This window comes from Onychostoma macrolepis, chromosome 24 (genome assembly GCF_012432095.1).
Source record: "Onychostoma macrolepis isolate SWU-2019 chromosome 24, ASM1243209v1, whole genome shotgun sequence".
Lineage (NCBI taxonomy): Eukaryota > Metazoa > Chordata > Actinopteri > Cypriniformes > Cyprinidae > Onychostoma > Onychostoma macrolepis.
The window spans coordinates 12,132,185-12,154,349 of NC_081178.1; the positions used below are offsets into that span (position 1 = coordinate 12,132,185).

A 22,165-nucleotide genomic window follows, 5' to 3' on the forward strand; every position below is an offset into this window, starting at 1 on the left:
GTGAGTACATTTGCTGAAACTTAACTCACCCTCAAGCCATCGAAGATTAGTTTGTGTTACTTATGGATTATTGTGATGTTTTTATCAGCTGTTTATACTCTCATTCTGACGGCACCCATTCACTGCAGAGGATCCATTGGATCAGCAACATTTTTCAGCAAATTTTCATTTTTGGGTGAACTGTTCCTTGAAGTACCTTCAGTTCTATGTTACACATTAAAGTACTATATTAAATCTAATACCATAATTTTTTTTGCAATGCTTAAACCTTAAAGCTTTTCTGTGCTTCCTCCAAGTGCTAACTTGCTGAGGATTTCACTCCCAGAATCCTGTTGCATTAGTCCCGGTCAATAATTACTTGAGCCAATTCTAATGCAAATCTGTCCGCTGTTGTAGTGGAGACTAAACAGTCCTTCAAGGGTGGTTAATTGAGAACTGCAGTGTGAGGCAAAGAGCCTGTGGTGCGGTCCTCTGGGAGCTAAATTGCGTTTGACAGCATCTCATTTCATTTCCTTTGTCAGCACAACACACATTGTCATCTCCAATTGGTGTTTTCTAGTCTTGTGATGACCAAATGATAACCAGCGTCATATGTCGTTGGGCCAATATAAAATGAAAGAAATACACTACAGCAAACGCTTGAACATGATCATTGGGCTGGTAGTAAAACCAAGGGCATATGTTAACCAGAACTTGCTGTCAATGTGGTTTGTCAGAGGAGACCTTGAGGCCATAGAGATAAATGGGCCCTTAAATTCTCCTCTCCACTTGGCTACCAATGAATCACTTTAAATGCATTGTTTTAGGAGCTTCATATGGTAGTCACGTAAGGAAAGTACTTTCAACTCTCTCTGCTTTTTATCACACAATAGATATAGGATAAAGCGGGACAGATAATGGGACAGGAGTGTTGTGGTCGTGAAAGTGCATCTCTCAGGTTAACAAGGGCATCAAACTGAGTTTATTTATAGCAGTTTTTCCAGGGGATCGGGGGAGATTTGCATAATTATCAGAATTCGCACAGCACTGCCGCTGCAGATAACGGTAACGAACGACCAGAGTCCCGTCTCCCAACGGCACAGATTTACAGTATAAGCTCACCACGGGACACTTTATGAAGATCTGACTCCAATGAAGCATCACAACATGGCATGTGGGTGTCAAAACTAACCAGCTGAGGTTCACTTACTATTTTAGTCACATATAGGCTACTCAAAATGCAAACTCATCCATGTTTAAGTGTGTGTGCAAATGTGCTTAATTCGGCTGTTGGACAGAGGATTCCAGCTGTGCTATTGTGCTTCTGTAATTGGGCAACTTATCTTAGTTCCCTCTGGTTGTCTTCTAGCACATCAGGCATATGGTAAATCCAATAGTCATTAAACTGTCACCAGTGAGACAAATACGATCCTCTGTTTGTGTCTATTTTAATGTTAAATCAAACTACCGTAATGAAGACGTGTGCGTTATATTGTCTTTCTCTAGAGGATGTCAAACCTCCCTTTGCTGTCAAAATGTCAAGTGCTTGAAAAAATTGGCCTTTGTTTTTTTATTACTTATGTTTTATAACATAAGGTTAGGGATCTGAATATATATATATATATATATATATATATATATATATAAAATAATAATTTATCTAATTTATCAGTATTAGTTCATATTGATTATTTAACTGTACATGCTCATTTTCTCTATATATTTTATATTTATATTACCTTTGTTGTCATCTAATATTTAAAAACACTAATTTATTAACACTGTTAAATATTATCTTTAGCAAATTCCAAAATGAATAGCATTTTTAATACCATAAATTTTAATGTTTTTATGCCTAAATTCACTTAACATTTAAAACAATTGATTTTAGTTTTTAGTGTTTTAATTTTAATTTATTACCCAAAATAGTATATTGTAATATCAAATCATATTATTGATCATAATACTTATTGGCTATTCGAATTAGCCAAAATTTTAATTATCGTTACATTACTAATGAAAATTAAGTATTCAAAGAAATCTGACAAAGCCTTCATTTGGAGACATCCAGGGACATCCTTGTTTTTAGAATAATGTCAGTAAATTTAAAATATAAATAAATAAATAAAATTCTTCAAAAGCTTTCTGTTAGGTTTAGTTTTTTTTTTTAATCAATTATAAATTGTCTAATTATACTATAGAAAATTTTAATTATGACTTAAAACGTTGAAATTATGAGATAGTAAGTAATAATAATGCGATAAAAAGTTAAAATTATCACAGATTAGGATAAAAAGTCATAATTATAAGATAGAAAGTCAAACGTGACAGTCATTTATGATACAAAAAGTCAGAATTATGATATAGAATTTACTTCATTTTCACTTTTCATGTCATAATTTTGATTTATGTCATATTCCATAATTATATAATATTTAGACTTTTAATTATGACTTTTTAAGTCATATTTATTATTTAAAGCATTTTTTTTTTTTTTGTGATAGGAATGGGCTTCCATAGTAATTAGCTTTATGTAAAAACATTAGAAATGTATGGTACTGTGTTCCCATTTAGATGTGTGTGTGTGTGTACCTGTTTTTCTATTCAGGTGGGGACTTAAACCTGAATACACACAGAATCATGGGGACTCGTGTCACGGTGGGGACCTAAATTGAAGTCCCCACGGATAAACAAACTAATAAATCACACAGAATGAAGGTTTTTGAAAGGGGTAGGTTTAGGTGTAGGGTTGGTGTATGGCAGGCATCCTCAAATCTGGCCCACTCCTGCAGAGTTTAGCTCTAACCCTAATCAAACACACCTGAGCATGCTAATCAAAGTCTTCAAGATCATTAGAAAATCACAGGTAGGTGAGTTTGATCAGGGTTGGAGCTAAACTCTGCAGCAGATTGACCCTCCAGGGAAAGATTTGAGGAACCCTGGTGTAGTCAATAGAATATACTGTCTGTACAGTAGAAAAAGCATTACGCCTATGGAGAGTCCCCACAAGGATAGCAAACCAGACGTGTGTGAGAGAGAGAGAGAGCGAGAGAGAGAGATATGGAGAGGTCCCATATGGACCTTTTACCCAGGTGTGATTGAATTAGCCTGTTCTGTCTATAGAATGATGGGCTGGTGGGTGGACAGAGGCATAATGTGAAAGTCAGAAGCTTATATAACATTTCACACGTCTTTCCAACAGCCCACTTCCATTTTGAGCCGTTATTGGATGTAGCTTAGCGACTAGCTCAGAACAAATGCCGGCAGGGGTTCAGCCACAAAAACATGTATACGCACACTCTCTCATAAAGAAACGATTTGCAAACTGACAGGACCCCTTTGTTCCCAAAAGCAGGTCCACAATGCAGCAGGATGTGTGATCGGGATCTACAGCAGGATGTGTGTGAGTTAGACAGATACGAAGCGCTCAAGAACAGAAAGACCAAAGGTGGGCCGGATTTTGCGAGAGAAACGCCAATTTGAATTCATTAGCTGTCACTCTCACTGACAGCAAGTTAGAGCCACGAATCTGTGTGCGTGCTGGACCACATACATTAAAACCGGAGCTCAGGAGAGGCCTGGAGTCTCGCCAGCGTTTAGTAATTAGTGAGAGGAGGCCATCACTCACATTGTCACTCTATTGTACCAGCACTCACGCACACACTCATTAGGGCACACATGCAGAGTATCCACATGTGTCTGGAAAAGCTACAATTTGGGTCAAGCCACACTTGAGCATGACGCTTTTTCAAAATCATTCTCCGTATAATCAGCTGGATTCCAGCTGAGCCCTCCATCAATGGTGGTTGAAATTCAAAGCATCTTTTTTCCTTGTCTGTTCAAAGCTTTCGGTCACATTCACAGTCATTCACGCTGTCGCCCAATCAACTCGCTTGTTTTAATTCACTCAATCGCACCTTTTCACTCACTCTGAGTCACTCACTTCAAATCAACAAACTGGCTTATCTACTTTCGCACACACTCATCTCCTTGGGTTACGTTCTTCATATTTCTCCTTCAACCTCCAAAAGCTTTTGTCTTTCCAATCCAATATTCGTGCACGTATATGCAAAGGCGCCATGCATCTATTTCTTTCCTGGCAATTGTAGTCCTAGCACGTTTCTTTCCCTAGGCATGAATAATACATGAGGTAAGACAAAAAAAAAATCACTTTTACACAAGTTGCGGTTCAATACTGTGTAAGATGTAGTGTAAGATGTGTTTGTAGTAGTTCAGGTTTTGTTGAACATGATAGGAGACCATGGGTTCACGTTTCTCATAACAGTCAGTTTTGTTGTATGGCAAAGAACAGCTGTGAGATTTTGATTTTGATCTGCATATACAATATACAGTATAGATACCAAAATGTCTATACACACAACGCCATTCAAAAGTTTGGGGTTAGTATATATATATATATATATATATATATATATATTTTTTTTTTTTTTTTTAAAGAAATTAATAATTTAATTCAGCAAGGATGTATTAAATTGATCAAAAGTTGACAATAAAAGACTTGTTTATTTATTACTTATTTACACTAATGTTCAAAAGTGTGGGGTAAGTAGGCTTTTTTTTTTTTTTACACAAATTTGTTCTTTTTTTTTTTTAGCTAGAACACATTGTAAAATTGAACAAAAGGGACATGTATAATATTTCAAAAAGATTATTTCAAATAAATGCTGTTCTTATGAACTTTCTATTCATCAAAGTATCCTCAAAAATATATTATTCCACCGAAATATTAAAGCAGCAAAAACTTTTCAACATAAGAAATGTTTCTTGAGCACAAATGATTTCTTTAAAGAACATGATACTGATTCTGCATTATCATCACAGGAATAATTTACATTTTGAAATATATTAAAATTGGAAACAATAATTTTAAATTATAATAGTATTACTGTTTTTACTGCATGTTTGATAAAATAAATGCATCCTTGATGAGCATAAGAGACTTCTTTCAAAAAGAACATAAAAATCCTACAAACCCCAAAATTTTGTATGTTAGTGTACGTGTATGTATTTATATTTAAATTTATATCAATATTATTTGTATCACAGATCTGATGAGGCCTATGCGAAATGGACATAAAGCTTCCATGTATATATTTCAGATGACACCAGGGCTCATGGGATTCAATGTAGCTTTAATTCACAGCACAAAATCATGTTTCATCCATAACAATCATCACCATCTCTTCTCCTTTCTATCCTGATATGCAGTTGGATCACGAAACTTGCCCTTAGGAGGGAGAAACCATTAAAGGCACAACACAGTCTTGGATCTTTTACTACTTCACGCTCCTCTGGTCCACCTGCTTTATGGTCCCTTTGACAAATCACTAGCCTTTGTAGCCACATAAATAGTTTTCTTTGCTGTTTTACAACTGAAGAGTTTCAGGCAAAACTCAATTCAGTTTCATTCAGTGGTGTGACACATGCAAACACATGATGACCTCAGACTTCGCTCCACATGCGACGAGGTGGTGAGATGGAGAATAAGGTCCAGAAGATATTCTAGGCTTTGTTGTTGAGTGTGACGCACCATCTGGAACTCCAGATTGGTCTGTCGTCTCAAAATGATCTATGGAGTTTGAAGAAGATTCAGACGAACGCTAATCCACCAATTCCAAGTGTAGTGCGCTTTGTAGTGAAATGGAAATCACCTTCAGATTGTTCAAGGTCTTTAATATCCCCTGCATATGGCACCTTGTATCCCAAAATTGAATCCATAATGTCTGGAAGCTGCATTGAGGATTATATGGGAGAATAGCCAATGGTTTAGCAGCTCAAGATTTTAATAAAGGCTCTGCGGAACTCAATGTTGAACGTGGTGTAGATGACTGGATTGAGAGCGCTGTTGACGTAGCCGAGCCAGGTGAAGGCGCTGTAGACCTCAGGAGGAATGTGACAAGCTCTGCAGTGAGTGTTTAGGATGTGGGTCACAAAGAAGGGCAGCCAGCAAATAAGAAAAACCCCTGCAAGACAAAAACCACAAACGATGAATAAACAGAAACACATAACAGCAAAATGTGGCAACACCCATTTTGCATTTCTTTGAACTTCCTTCTTTTGTGAGGCACAGAAGAAATAAAGCCATGAGGCTTTTTAGATGAACTACTCCTTGAACTTCAATTTCTAAGTGTTTTCTGAAAATGACAAACTGCTTTGTTGAATTTGAAATAAAAAACAGGTGTTTTTAGCACTCAAAAACCTTGACCACTGGCAAAATAGTCATGTGACAACCCTGACCAATTGACTTTGAACTGAGGCAGCTGAGCCATTCCCTCGATCCAAGACATCTGTCTCCATGAGTGTGATTTAATTTCCTCCTCAATTAAGCAGACATCTCAGATTACCATCAATGTCATTTATCACTTAACAGAAAACTGACTCATGGGTCATCAGTCGACACTAATAGAGCCAAATTGGTTATTTGGTACTTGATGTTGTATAAAACTAGTATGTTGGAGACTGACTGTACTCTGTAGGTTTTGCATGAAGCTATTGGCATTCAGCATCTTCATTTTCCCCCAGGTGGCTTCTTGTCGCAATCTGACGAGTTGTAGCACATGCCAGACACAGACTGAGCTTCACAGTGCGACTCTGAAACCCACTTTCAAAATGTCAGATGACAAACTAAGTGAGTCATTGATTGAATAAATAGTATAGTGGCATGTGCTCGGGTTGAAGAGGGGAGGCGTCAGGACACCTGATATGAAGGAAAAACTATTTTGCAATAGTGAGGATAAAAATCACGGAATCAATTTGCTGTAAGCAATCAGCAAGAGGATGAATTTAATAAATTACATGTCCCTCCCCGTCACCTCCGAGACGTGAGAGAGGGATGAATATCAGTGTTGATAATGATGTGCGACAGAGGTCGAGTTAATCAAGTCAGTGAAATTACAAAATAAAATGCTGATAGCTTCACCTGGGATTTGATCACAGGACTTCTTATTCTCAATGTGTCACACCACTAGACTTGTTTATTATTGTTTATTTACAATACTTTTCAAAAGTTTGGGGTCAGTAATTTTTTTAAAGGGATAATTCACCCAAAAATGAAAATTCGGTCATTAATTACTCAGTATCACGTATCAGTATCACAGTATCACGATGCATGCACGTGATTTTCCTACATGTAAACAATGCATGCATTGTGCCTTGTTTACATTTAGAGGAAAGCATGCTCATGCATCGTGATACTCTCCAAAATGGCACCCTAGGGTGACGCGGAGGAAAATAATTGTTAAATAAAGTTGTTATTTTAGTTTTCTTTGCGCATAAAAAGTATTCTCGTAGCTTCATAAAATTACAGTTGATCTACTGATGTCACATGGACCATTTTAACGATGTCCTTACGCCGTTTCTGTGCCTTGAATGAGGTAGTACCCTTGCTGTCCATTGAGGGTCAGAAAGCTCTTGGATTTCATCAAAAATATCGTATATTTGTGTTCCGAAGAAGAATCAAGGTATTACAGGTTTGGAATGACATGAGGGAAATTAATGACAGAATTTTCATTTTTGGGTGAACTATCCTTTTAAGAAATTATTAGTTTTTTTCAGAAAGGATGCATTAAATTGATCAAAATGAACAGTGAAGACATTTCTAATCTTAAATGCTGGTATTTTGAACTTCATATTCATCAAAGAATCCTTAAAAACATGTCTCGGTTTCTACAAAAATGTTAAGAAGCACAAATGATTTCAACATTGATGTTTCTTGAGCACCAAATCATCATTACTGAAGAATCATGTGACACTGAAGACTGAAGTAATGTCTGTTGAATATTCAGCTTTGCCATCACTGAAATAAATTCAATTTTAAAATATATTAAAATAGAAAACAGTTATTTTAAATTTATTTCACAGTATTCCTGTTTTTACTGTATCTTTAATAAAATAAATACAGCTTTGACATAAAGAAACTTTTTTCACAAACATTAAAAAATCTTACAGACCCCAAACTTTTTTTAACAGTAGCTCTTCTTATGTATCTTTGACCTTCAGTTTAATCTAAGTGTTCATTTATTGTAACTTATTATATAATGATTACATGATCTCACCTGGGGCACCAAGGAAAAACAGACAAGTGAGTTTAACCTTGAAAATTGTGAATACAAATGGCCTTGGGCCAAACTAAGATAGAATGTAAAGTGAGACAATTTTCAAGTTCGGCGTAAATTAAATGTCGCATCACTGTGTCACTGTTGTCATGATGCTCAGGGCGACAAATGGAAGTCAAAAAAACAAGTCAGTATGCAAATCAATACAAGAAGGAAGACCAAACAATGAAACAATGAAGTCTGCAAATTTTACAATGATGCCATTACTGTTGAATGGCAAGCGTTCTAACAGTGTTAACCAATGGGATTTTCCAACTTATTCAGTCTTATAAAAGCTTACAATATGATGAAATCACTGCCAAAGAGTTTTAATGTATTTGAGCTGAAATGTATTCATAGAAAATTGTGAAATATATCAAAAAGTAGTAAGATGAATTGCAATAGCTCAGTAATGAGTGAAAGTATACTGTCTCTCGTCACTTTAAAGGGATAGGTACCTGAAAATAAAAGTTCTGTCATCATTTACTCACCTTCAAGTTGTTCCAACTTGACAGTTGCTGGTCCCCACTGACTTCCATAGTATGAAAAAAATACTATGGAAGTCAATGGGGACCAGAAACTGTTAGTTTATACACATTCTTCAAAATATCTTCTTTTGTGTTCAGTTGAAGAAAGAAATTCATAAAGGTTTGTAACAACTCAAGCACAGAATTTTCATTTTTGGGTGAACTATCCCTTTAAAGGAGAAGCACCACTAATCACACCAGAAATGCAGAAATAACATTTTTTGTTGTTGTTGTTGTTATAAACCTAGGATTCTAATAATAGAGTCTGTACAAGCAGCACACGCCTCTCACCCAGAACGATGGCCAACATCTGTGTGGCTTTCTTTTCCTTGGAGTGCATACTTCTACAGCGGACCTGACTGGGACACACCATGGTGCGAGCGGGCCGCGGAGGATGCAGGGTGATGTGTGTGCGTCCGTTTGACAACTTCTTCACCTCACAGCTCCTAACTGTCACCTGCTCCTCGTCCACACCCTCCTCTTCTTCACGGTTTTGATCTTGCTCAGTGCGAGCAAAGGATGCCTGGCTCATGCTGCAGTAGTTCAGCGTAATCACAGGAGGCAGCAGCGAGTTCTCGGCAGGGGCGGTTTGAGGCCGCTTACGCCACGGGCAGCTGGCGAGGAGCCGCGGACGGATCACCTGCTCCTTGGTTTCCTGAACAGATAGGGAGATGAAATGCAAGCATGCAAACTTCAAGGTGTGCTGCATATCTTTATTCCTGCAAGCATGTCTGTTCTATAATTAATTAGCACAAGGAGGTATGCTGTCCTCATTTCCTTGAATAGAATGATATCGTCTCAAGGACTACTGAGTATTTTTGATGCAATATGAAGCTGATTTCACACCGCCTTACACATTGGACTAGTTTTGGATTGCTTTCTTGACTTTGCAATTCTGTAAGAAAGGGCAATGGACCAGTAACCCTCTAGCTACTAACTACACATTTGCCTTTTTTTCCAGCCATATCTTATTAAAATCTCTCATATAATTTCCTGTAGGCTAACATAACATTGCCATTGGATATAAAGTAGTTTTGAGAAATACACTATATTTTTGAAAATTAGACTTTTTAAAACTTTTTAAAAATGTAAAAGGCTCAGTGGATAGCGGATTGTCTTTCTAACATCTTAAAATAAAGAGAAAGAAAATCCCTTAAAAATATTAAAACCTCTTTAAAACAAGATAAATTGACTCTAGATATTGATTTTTTTTTTTTTTTCTCGTTTTAAGCATATATGAAATAAAATTTGGCCACTTTTAGACATTTTTTTCTGAATATCTTATGAAATGTTATGAAATGCCTTTAACTGAAAATTGAAAATTGAGTGTTTAATCTTATTATACATTACTGACACTCTATCCTCTAATTTGATACTGTTAAGTGCTTTGACACAATCTGTATTGTTAAAAGCGCTATATAAATAAAGGTGAAAAAAAAAATAAAGGTGAAATGTTATTTCTAAAGTAAATTTATCTTCTCATATTATTTAATCATTATAAACTATAATATTTTATATAGTTACTATATATTTTACATATAATAAACCTTTTTTTCTATATATACTGTACTCTATCATTCAAAAGTGTAGGGTCATTATGATTAAATTAATAAAAAATTAATACTTTTATTCAGGAAGAATTAAATTGATCACAAATATCAGTAAAAACATTTATGTTTCAAAAGATTTCTATATAAATTCAAATATGTTTCCACTAAAGTATTAAGCAGTACATCTAAGCACCAAATCAGCATATTAGTATGATTTCTGATGGATCATGTGACACTGAAGACTGGAGTAATAGCTGCTGAAAATTCAACTTTGCCATCACACAAACATAAAAAAATCTTACCAACCTTAAACCTTTAAACAGCTGTAGCACAAATGCAAATATCTATTTAATGCAAATATCTAATCAATCGCATTGCATCTCCTCTTTTTGTCAATTAACCAGTATCTCCCTTCTTCACATCACAGCTCTGATCCCAAGGTCTCAACTAACAGCTGCATTGAACACATTTCCTGTGGCTCCCTACCAAAGCTTGTGAGTCCTAACTTTGATGTGCCTCCTGTGGAAACATTTTTGACAAACAGAGTGCCAGTGAAGGGAGTAAATCACCAGCCAGAGCAAGTTGGGGGCCATACGTCAGAGCTACAAATGTTCAGTTCACAGCTTACAGCCGCAGGGATAAGTCTGTGGAGGTACGGCAACAGAAACACACTCGCTTTGCTAAAACGGGAGGGAGAATGGTGCCAGCAATCTCAAAATACATTGTAAGATTTCTTCACAGGCTCTGTTACTCTGAGAAGCCTCATTTCATGCAAGATTAGAGTAGTCACACATTTCTATGCACACATGCAGACACACAATGGTATACGCACATTTATCACATTGATCCGGATGGGGGAAAGGTCTCTTTTCTCTTTGTGAGTGTCGTCTTGTAAACACGTCTCCTGCGGAGAAATGTTAAAGAGTTGGCGGGTGGAAAACAAAGGCAATGCAAAAGCATGTAAAACAAATTTGGGGAGCAGAAAAAAGGAGAAAAAGACAGGAACAAGGCAGGGAAATTGAAGTAAGCCGCTATTGAACAATTTGTTTTTCTTCTAGATTTTCAATGGATGCCAATAGTGGACTGCGTCGTTTTACTGAAGCCCAATATATGACTGGAATGGATCATCTACCTGACTTAAATAGAATTATCATTAAGAACCTTAATAACCTTAATTGAACAGAATTAACATTTATCAGGAAAATCTGTCTTCATCATCTGTTATGCCTCTAAGGCTCCAGTTGTTCTCCATCCACATCTAAGACAGATACTGGAACTCAGCGAACCCCGAACAGTGTTATTTTATTATTTATTATTTTAAAACCTTAGTTTTAGTTATTCTGTGTAAAACAGGTGTGTGTTAAGGATTGCAGTGAGCCGTAAACTGAGTGAACTATTTAAAGTTTGAAAAACCCATATATGGAAAAGACTTTGTTCAGGAGCTAGAAATACATGCATGACAAACTACTGATCACCTTCATTGACACATATATGGTAAAAGATGGCGGTCCCAAAATACAATGGAGCATATATGGAATACTGTGGAACAGCTTCAGGCACATATATACGAGCGTAACACAGACAATCGGGAGTTACCTTTGCAAACCGTAACTCGAACTTTGTTGTATGGTCAATAAAGTCTACTGGCTTCAAAACCTCTCTAGCAATTTATTTTGAACAAGGAAAATTCTACAACACCTTCAGACTAACGGCTGAAGGTCTGGAATCCATGGCAGCTTTCACTGGCCAAGGCCCGCCCATGAGGCTGTTTGACTGACATGTCAAACAACCAATCACAGTTCGTTTCATTAAGCGTCACGTTTATAGGAGTGGAAATGTCGCCACAATGACAGACCGGTGTGTAAAACTCTCGGACGTATTTTAAAGATTCTATGCCGTGAACTTTTGAAAATACAGCATTTAGTTGATCCTGATAAGCGCTCGTCATCACAGCTGTAAACACGACGGCTTTCTTCTTTCGTGAGGGGGTTTGGCGTCACAGCATCTTTGTTTCCAGGCGGAATATTAAAGAACGCGACACACATGTCTCCTGGAAATCCTGTATAATTCAACCAATCCGACGACGGTTTCCACTTTTGTGTGCCATATGCATCAGACGTTTAGCCAACGGTCCGTGGATCCAATATACTGTTGCACGTGTTTTCTTTCTCAGCTGTTTTCACTTAAGGCCTACTGTGTTTACGAGGACACTAGCAAAGAGTTTTTGGACACAAAGAAGTGTGTGTATTTAACCGTTCAAGGCCCTATAAAACGGCAACCACGCTCTTTGAGCACTGTGCGCGCGCCTCTCTGACAACGCTCAGAAACAGTCTCTCAGACAGTGCATGCATATAGCAAAATGAGTTCTCTTTCGCTGCTGATTGCATTTTAATGGCTTAAAATCACTTGTTTTTAAACCGCAATTCTTAAAAACGCGTGCAAACGATAATTTTTCGTGACCACATAGCACAACAGTGTCATTTAAGCACGTAACTGCAATCTCTACCGGTTAATCATATCTACCCCTATATCGGCCAACCCAATTTTGTCTAATAAGTCTAGGGACATTTTTTAAATAACAATATCAGACCCCATTGATTTTCTTTGAAATGACAAAAAAATACATTTTTAAAATATCTTCTTTTGTGTCTCACAGAAAAAAAGAAAGTCAAACAAGTTTGGAATGACACGAAGGTGAGTAAATGATGACAGTTTTTATTTTTGAGTAAAACAATTTCTTTAATAAAACACCCAAAGCTGATTGTTTCATTTAAACTATGAACAGATCAATTTACAGCTCATATATAAGTCTGTGTTTGGACTTAATTTTCTTTATTCAAATTAGATAGAATAGGAAAACAAGCCTTTTTAACAGGAAGAAAAATATTCAGGGCAGCCTACAAAGCCTTTTCTCCATATCAAATTTTGCTCCAGTTAGCTGGAACTAAATCTTGCAATAAAATTCCTAGGGTGCATAGCCGAATGGCTTTTCTGGAACTTATCCAAAGAGCTGACTGAGCATCTCACTTTCACAGGAAGGCAATGATACAAAGATTCTATCCGCTGATAGGGAGAGTTGTTTCACTGAATAAAACAACCAAGTAATGTTTCCTAACAAAGACAGACTGGATTCCAAGCTTCCTTGAATTTAAGTGAAATGCAATACCGAGTTTCGATCCAAGGTTGCCTGCTAATGATTCAAGTTGGAGCTTAGATGTGTTTCTAATCTATACTTACTACCGGTAACTGATACTTCTAGTCATTATGCACAGTTGTTATTGGTGGATTACGTGTGTTTTAAGTAGAGTAGAGAATCCAAAACAGTTTGAGGAGATCATGCGTGGAGGTGAAATGTGAGAATATCTACTCTTACCGCAGATGGTGGTAGAGATGCTGGCTGAACTTTGCCACTGCCTTGACGGAAGGTGATTCTCTTCCGTCTCCTTCTGAGAAAGATATAGATGCGAACATAGACCAGAAGGGTCACTATGAACGGCAAGTAAAACGACACCACAGAGGAGTAGATAACAAAATCTGGATTTGAAATCGAGCACACTGTAGGGTCATCTGCAAAAACAAACACACAACATATGTGTCATACTTGACAGTAGATACATTTCGCCTGTGTTGTGATTCTTTTGTTTGCTGTAATAACACCAGTAAAATATTCCATTGTCTAACATAAAGTAATTAAGATTGAAAATCACAGATATGAGGTAATAAGTCAGTGTGGATGTATGTAATGATACCAGCTGCGTTGGAAGTATAATCAATACTCTTATCAGCAGCAATCTGTAATGTATAAAATTGTTTCTGCGGCAGCATAATTAGAGCCTCAAAGTCCTTCTCTCCCATCTGCAGTACATGCAGCCAAAGCAGAACAAATTGCATGCATATCTAGGAGGCTTGTGTGTGTGAGAGAGAGACGACATTCATTATATCTCACCGTGAAACTAATTAACTGATTACTCTAATTAAATGGATGGTTAATTTCTTCGCAAACTAATTTATCGACATCCGATGGAAGCTCACTGAAAGCTATAGCTATAAAATTAGCCCTCAAGATAAACACTTCAGTGCTTTATTGTATTTTGAAACTACATGGTTGAGGAAGCTATATTTGTAGATTATCAAATTATACATCATGTAAAGTAGTTGCTTTACAGTCGATCTACCCTTTTGATAGTTAGATATACTACAAACTCCTAAAGACAATTTGCTAAATACATTAAAGCGTAAAAACTCCATGTACTTAAAATTGAAATTTATTGGTTTTTAGTCAGTGGATATTACTAAAAACAAATAAACTCTTAAGATTTTTTTAAATGTTTTTGAGAGAAGTCTTTTTTGCTCACTAACAGTGCATTACAAGTAACGCGAGTTATGTAATCAGGTTACTTTTTTCAAGTAGCTAGTAAAGTAACGCATTACTTTTTAATTTTCTGGAAAATATCTTGAGTGTTGAACTTTCTTCTCCTACATTCTACTGTACAGACACATTTCCTTCAGCCTGAGGCTTATTAATTTCGCTTTTGGTGTGTAAGGGCTTTTACATTTGCCAAAAATATAACTTTTTTATATTAAAAACAAACAAGCCCAGCCCAGATTTAAAAAGTAATGTAATGCATTACTTTCCATAAAAGGTAACTAGGTAACGTAATTAGTTACTTTTTTGGGACTAATGCAATATTGTAATGCATTACTTTTAAAAGTAACTTTCCCCAATGCTGCTCACTAAGGCTGAATATATCTGATCAAAAATAAAATAAAAACAGTAAAATTGTGACATATTGTAATAATTAAAATAACTGTTTTCTATTGTGAAAATTCAGCTTTGCATTCACACAAATAACATTTCTCCAATTTTACTTATTTCACTGTATTTTTGATCAAATAAATTCAGCCTTGGTGAGCATAAAAGACTTCTGTCAAAAACATTAAAACTCTTAATTATTCCAACCTTTTGGTCAGTATTGTTCAGTAGCTTTAAAGATTATATGCTAGTATATAAATAATTATTACTGTAATGTATAAATATTAATAAGAATTTTATTATTAGTGTAAACTAAAAGTTGACCAAATTAACCGTTTGCGTGTAGCTTATGCATTTTGTAAAAGTTTGTAGTCTCTCTTTTCTAAAAAAAATTGACAAAAATACCGATGACTCTTCTATGATGACTCATGTAAGACACAGATTTTTGTCCAATCAATTGCTCTCTAGACTGAAAATTTCCTGCCCCCAATTCTACCTACATTGCTACACTTGTAGGTGATGTAATTCAGGTTTAGTATCTTTTTATTTTATTCAGCCCAAAAACAACAGCATTAAACTGAAACAGTTGTAACAACAGGATTGAACCAAATATCTCTTAACAAAAAAAGTTGTAAATGCCTCACAATGACCTTGCCCAGGTCTGAAATGAATCAGTGAATCTTTGATTTACTGTCCTTCTATTAAAGCCTTGCAGCTTTTTTATGTTATTCCCCAACACTGATTCTAAAACATCTCTTGATTAAATTTGTCACTCTTATTTCCAAACCCATTTGATATTCATTAGGCCTTTACAAGATTTCATGGCAGCACTTCAATAGGAAGCGATGATTTCACACCAATGGACAACAGTGCTGGTTCTCAAATGCTTTTGCTTTAGGAAGCAGATTGTATTGGGCATACTAACTATGCATGGTCATATGGTTATTTGCATGTATTTGCATTTTTGAGTCACAACCCACTAGTTGAACTGGAGAAACACTATACAGAAACTCACCTGTAGTGTTGAATCCAAACAGAAGGGGGCAGGAGACTGCAAAAGCAAGGACCCAAACTGTTGCAATCATGACTGAAACCCTCTTGCGGGAGCTGTGAGTGGTGTTGTATAGCACTGGCATCACCACAGCCGTATACCTTTACAGACACAAGAATTAATCTCAGAAGAAATGGGACTACTGATAAGAAAAAAGGTCACACTCACTGAAGCATGAAAAGTATGAGTTATGAGATTAAACTAAATTTTTATATGACCCCGCGAAGTAATTTTTGAATACCACCATTCGTTCTGATATGAAAAAAAGATCAAACTCAATTTCAGATAAGCTTTCACTACAAAGCTTTCTTCCATATCTGCCACAAAGTGTTAAAAAGAAAATATCTGATTAAAAATGAATAAGTCTCATGTATGCCAGGACACTGAAAGAGAATTTGCAACATCTATACACCGAAGAGGGATTAATTATGCTCGACCCTTTCAAAAGAATGATGCACAAATGCAATTGTATTAGCTTTTCGTGAGCGTTTTTTATATCTGCAGCACACTCCACTTACACGTACAGAATACCACAGAGGAAAGAGAGAGGTTAACCAGGCCAGTCCGAAAAGCATAATCAACCTAAATATGTTCTTTTCTCTCCCACCAGCTGAATATTTCCCTGCACTCATACATTTTTGTCTTTTCTACTGAATCGTTTTCTCTCAACCCTTCTGTTTTGTCCTTTATGATCAGCATCTCATCCTTGCCCTCCTCCAACTAATTAAACTTCTATATGTTTTCACACTCATGCCATGCAATCAAAATTAAAACAAGGACCCCTCCCAGCTCTATGTATGAAGGTGATAATGATGCACCTGTCACTTGCTGACACCATATGAAAGGAATATTTTGGGTTCAGTAAAGCTCATTCAACAGCATTTTTGGCATAATGTTGATTACCACAAAAATGGTTTTGTTTTTAAAAAAACTAAGAAAAAAAATAAGCAAAAAATTGAAGTTGCGAATTTTTGCAGGCAAAATCCAGTATTTTTTTTTAGTAGGAATCCACGTGAATGGGAATTTCATGTGAATGTGAAAGATTTCCCCACGCAGATTTCACATTGGTTTCAGTTGGTCATGCAAATTAGCAACACTGACCAACAGAAAGCTGTTTGATTTGAACGAGTTTGATTTGATTTTTGTTTAATTTTGCTAAAGTGATTATACCATTAGACACTTACAATGGAAGTGATTGTGGCCCATTTTTGAATCAGAAATATGAAGCTTATAATTTTGCACTCGGAAAAAGGTTCTAAAAGGGGGTTTTCACAATGATGTCAAGAACCATTTTTGGTTCCCCAAAAAACGTTTTAGTGAACTGTTCTTAAAATACCCATTTTTTTCTTAGTGTGAAGAACTTTTTAATAATCTAAAGAACCTTTTTTTTTTTTACTATAAAGAATCTTTTGTGCATGGATGTTAAAGGTTCTTCATGGAACCACTGATGCCAATGAAGAACCTTCAGAAATAAAGGTTGTGTGTAGTAAACCCAGAATAATCCATTCCTAAAAAAAGAAACACAAGCACACACATTTTTAACTCCCTACCTGTCGATGCTGATGGCACACAGGTTGAGTATGCTTGCAGTGCACATCATCACATCCAGGGTCACAAAAATATTGCAATACAAGCGACTGAAGAGCCAAGCTCCACCAACCACCTGCACAGGTACAACAGGGTCATATTAAGGGCCTAAATGCACAAAAAATGGAAAGGAAATGGACGAAATATGTCCAACTGAGCAACTTTTTTCTAACCACACTGCCTCACCTATAAGGTTTCTTCACTGTAAGGAAGTAGAGTACTCTCTTATCCCACACTCGTTTTGCAAATAATGAATGCCCCACGGGCAAACAGACCCTTGTTCTATCTCTCAGAGGGCCTGCAACAATAACGGCCATTCGAATGGCAAGGGAAGCATAATAAGGCTCCGGCAGAGATGAATGAACTGCATACTCCAGAATCAGACTGCTAAGTGTAGTGCATCATGACAGGAAGATCTTCTTTTCTCGTTTCCTGGCACTAATCAAGAGCAGCACAATGCCTCCTGCAGCCATTCAAGAGATGTGCAGCCAAAAACGAGTAGGAAGGCTGTCTCTAAATGAAGGTTTTTAACCATTACCACCAAAACCAGGGAAGAAATTTGATATTAGACAGTAAAAATTATACTGTATCTGTAATTTAATGCATTCAGGTTAATTATGATGTTACATAATATTTTAAGATTTTTAACCAGGTGCAATGTAACAATGTATCTTTTCAGACTTTTAGGGTCAAAACATTTTACCGTATAAATCAAGTGCTATATGAATTGCAGTTCTGAAGACTGCTGCTTTTCGTTGCTGGATGGAAGAATTGAATCATTAACCAATGTGAAAGGTAATTATTGATAATTTAGAGGACATTGAATGAAGTATGACTTGAGAACCATTATGTGCTGCTCTCCTGTCTATAAGCTTTCAAATTGAGTGCTGCAGGGATGATGTCAAACCCTCAGAAGAATAATTCGACATATATTCCCTCAAGATTTTCCTATGGGATTTTATAATGGGGTTTTACAATTTATGAGTAAAATAAGGTGTGTGGTAAACATACCTTGATGGTGCTTAAATGTTTTGTGTTACAGCGTAAAGGCACACACTCACACCCCGAACATTCTTATTTACATATTACAAACATATGTTTTTTTTAAAACAACCATAACAGCTTTAGAATTCACGTTTTTACCCTTAACCCATTTCTTTTAGAGAACTACAGACCAGTTTCCCTTCTTCATTTCATTGCAGCTTGAACGAGCTGTGTTCAACCAAGTTTCTGCCTTTCTCACACAACCATAACATAAAATTAAATTAAAACGCATAAAATAACCATAAAATAAAATGCATAAAATTCAAGGCATTGATGTTTGCCTACAAAACCACCACTGGCTTTGCACCCCTTAACCTAAATTCATAACTTCAGACTTATGCGCCCTCTAGGAGCTTGCGCTCTGCATTTGAACGTCGCTGTATTTTGCCATCCCAAAGAGGCACAAAATCACTTTCACGGACTTTTAAATGAAATGTTCCCTCCTGGTGGAATGACCTGCCCAACTCAATCTGAGCAATCTTCAAGAATCAGCTAAAAACACATCTCTTCCATCTTTATTTGACCCTCTAACTCTAGGTTTTGACGTCATCCCTGTAGCACTCTATAATATTGCTTTTTACTGGTTATTGTTGATTCAAGTCTCGTTTCTCATGTCAATGTCTAGTAATCAACTATTGATATTGAAGAAAATGATTGGAAGTCTTAACTGATTACAGCACAGATTTATGGATCCCTTGAGACATGAAGTGTTTGTTTTTGCATTTCACATGCAGATTTTGCATCGGTTTCAGTTGGTCATGTGAATTTGTCAAGTTGACCAACAAAAAGCAGCTTTGCGTGAATGCGGCTTCTGTGATAGCTCTGATTTATAAATCTCTAAACTATTGACAATAGACCTTGGACTTTTTTGACGAAATTTCATTAATGTGACTTTACCATGACACATGTTGGTTAAAATTGGTCACGTGAATTCACTGCATTGAGCAACAGAAAGCTGATTAGTTTGACAGTGCCTTACTTTAGTGTTAATGTATAAGCTGAGGGAATAATCAATAGCGATCATATGCAGCATATGAAAGCTTGATTCAGTCCAAAGAATCGGTTAAATGGCCCTCTGTTTCATATGCAAAGTCCGAAGTTTGGTTCATTCTAGTGAGTTATATCTCATATATAACGCTACAAAGTCCAATTCATTCTAGTGAATCGGTTTGTTTGGACTGTTCAAGTAAATGAACAGATTAAAAAAATTATTCACCAATTTGAGTTCCTGTATATGTTTTTGTCAACATGCTTTTGTAAATTGGGATCCTTTCGATGTATTAAATATAAATGTGCCTGTTCAAGACTGACACTATTCCAAATCACCCAAACTGTCGCCCAAAGAGGGGTTTTTGCAATGATGCCATAGAAGAACCATTTTTGGTTCCCAAAGAATCTTTTAGTCCATTTTTTAATTAGTTCAAAGAAAATTTGAATAATCTAAGGATCTTTAAAGATGCTTTTGTCCAGTGGAAAGGTTTTATGAATCTTAAAATCTCTTCATGGAACTGTCAATGCCAATAAAGAAGCTAGTGTGTAGTAGTTGTCAATACAGAAATGCTTTGAACTATAGGCTACAGTAGGTTCTTGTGTACTCACTTCCAAATAGACCGCCCAGGGCATGACCAGTGAGGCAACCAAGAGATCAGCCACGGCCAAGCTGACCACCAGGTAGTTGGTGGTGGTCTGGAGAGCTTTCTCTCGAAGCACAGCAATACACACCAGCACGTTCCCAAACACAATAGCCAGGATGAGTAGGGAATAGAGCATAGCATAGTAATTCCTCTTCACTTCTTCAATGTCTGATATCAGGCTGTAGTTTCCCTCAGGAGTGAGAGAATGTTCTGAGTCATTCCACTGCCATTCACTGCTGCTAAACATTGCCATGAGTGAGGAAGATCTGGGAAGAGAGAAGAGTTTTTGACTTTGGGGATCAAAACACAGTCATCAAGGGACAGAAGTTTTGACAACATATATCGTAACATTTTTAGTTTGTCTGAAACCTTGTGTTTATATGCAGACGTCCCTGGATTTTATATTCTGCAAAGAGACTTGGAAAACACTTGACTGCTTGAGATGTGACAAGTATTCGGTGATTTCAGATGGCATGTTTTATGATTGACAGTGCAGCTTTTATATCTTTGAAAATAAAAATAAGGTATCATAAAATCTATTTTGGTGATCCATGCTTGATTTACCACATCAGAATATGTGATGCACACCTGTCTCTTCCAGTCCATTTTATGCAACCCTTTACATTTGGTTTATAATAAATGAATAAATAAATACATTAAGAATGAATAAATAAATACATTAAGAATGAATAAATAAATACATTAAGGCTAATAATGCACACATTGATTCAAGTAAAAAAAAACACATATTTAAATAATGTCAGATACATACAGCTCCAATAAACAAATTATAATTCATTAATCTCAAAGTTTAACTAAATAACAAAAATCTTTATCATGGATGATAACTGATGTTCTAAAATGCACTGCAGATCAAAAAGTTGTCATTTTTATTTCCCATTGCTGATATAAAGTCACCCAATGATGCAGAAGAAAAAAAAAGGCTAGTGATAATCTGCACAAAATGCGCCCTGAAAGCCAGTGTGAACGCATGCATTGAACCAGTCTATTCTGGATATCATCGATTGTCATTCTGTGTTTCATTCAACAGCAGATTACACAATTTACAATAATGTGTCTACCTGTTAAGCTTCTCCAGCGTAGAACCGAGACATAATCACATCTGAACGCACTTTCTCTGAGATGAAAGTTATCGGTCCAGTCGCTCTTGGCGCGAGCCGTTGGTGCTGAGAAAGGGGCTCCATCCTTAGCGCGCGCCGGGTGAGCACAGCATATGTAAAACTTACTAATGCACACCTCCAAAAATACTTCCACACGATGCCTTTGTGCATTGAATAACTCCGTGCAGGCAGTACCCAAATGGTTTCGCACAGAGCTTGATTCGCTCGGGTGGTTACCGTCACGAGACGAGCTTCACTCCAGTCTCCAAGAGGTCTTTTACGCACGACGCATCTTTGTTCTCATTAGTTCAGTGCTTGATGGTAGATCAAAAATATATTGAGGTAAATCCAAGTAGGTGATAGAATAAAATAACGTCTCAAAAAACCCAATTGTAAATCATGTCATAGCTCTAAAGGTATTCGCGTTCCGCTGACGTTTGTTCACGCTCAGGCTGTGATCACTAACGACTGTCTGAAAATAGCTGTTACCTGTGACAGACCCAGCGGACCTGTTAACAGCACTGTAGCCACAAGTTGACCTGATAATTGCACATTAAAAGGCATGTCTCATTGAGAATGAAATGCGTAATATCGGGGGTATTGGGCCGGGGCTAGTTGTCACGCCTTTTACTATGGTCATATTTCTTTATTTATTACCGAAAGCCAGTTTCTATATAGGCACACTTTTAAAGTGTCTTGGCTAATAAACATTTCCACCGTTATTGCCCAGGAAATATGATACTGTTCATTGAACACAGGCTGCCCCAGTAGCGGGGCATGTTGTCATTCAATATGGGGTAATTTG

The 22,165-nt window shown here is 36.6% G+C and overlaps 1 protein-coding gene across 2 annotated transcripts; it reads right to left on the reverse strand.

Moving 5' to 3' along the window:
- Positions 1 to 5,125: 5,125 nt before the first annotated feature.
- Positions 5,126 to 21,800, reverse strand: drd3 (dopamine receptor D3). Of its 2 annotated transcripts, XM_058765406.1 has the most exons (8): positions 21,322 to 21,800; positions 20,205 to 20,505; positions 17,525 to 17,637; positions 15,939 to 16,075; positions 13,544 to 13,737; positions 11,003 to 11,074; positions 8,912 to 9,275; positions 5,126 to 5,963 (listed from the first exon to the last, which is right to left on the reverse strand). In XM_058765406.1, the coding sequence occupies exons 2-8, from the start codon at positions 20,490 to 20,492 to the stop codon at positions 5,767 to 5,769; spliced, it is 1,365 nt and encodes a 454-aa protein (XP_058621389.1). In that variant the 5' UTR covers positions 20,493 to 20,505; positions 21,322 to 21,800; the 3' UTR covers positions 5,126 to 5,766. The 2 variants fall into 2 exon arrangements, with proteins under 2 accessions (XP_058621389.1, XP_058621390.1); XM_058765407.1 differs by lacking the exon at positions 21,322 to 21,800 and having other exon boundaries at positions 20,205 to 20,509.
- Between the last annotated feature and the right edge of the window lie 365 nt (positions 21,801 to 22,165).

What these genes read in the sequence shown, in the direction of transcription:
- drd3 (XM_058765406.1), bottom strand. Translation starts at nt 20,492, where the DNA reads ATGGCAATGTTTAGCAGCAGTGAATGGCAGTGGAATGACTCAGAACAT. An exon ending in TGTGCCATCAGCATCGACAG is followed by an intron (nt 16,076 to 17,524) that starts GTAGGGAGTTAA and finishes GTGTCTGTAAAG; the next exon opens with GTATACGGCTGTGGTGATGC. An exon ending in CATCTCTACCACCATCTGCG is followed by an intron (nt 11,075 to 13,543) that starts GTAAGAGTAGAT and finishes ATTTCTCCGCAG; the next exon opens with GAGACGTGTTTACAAGACGA.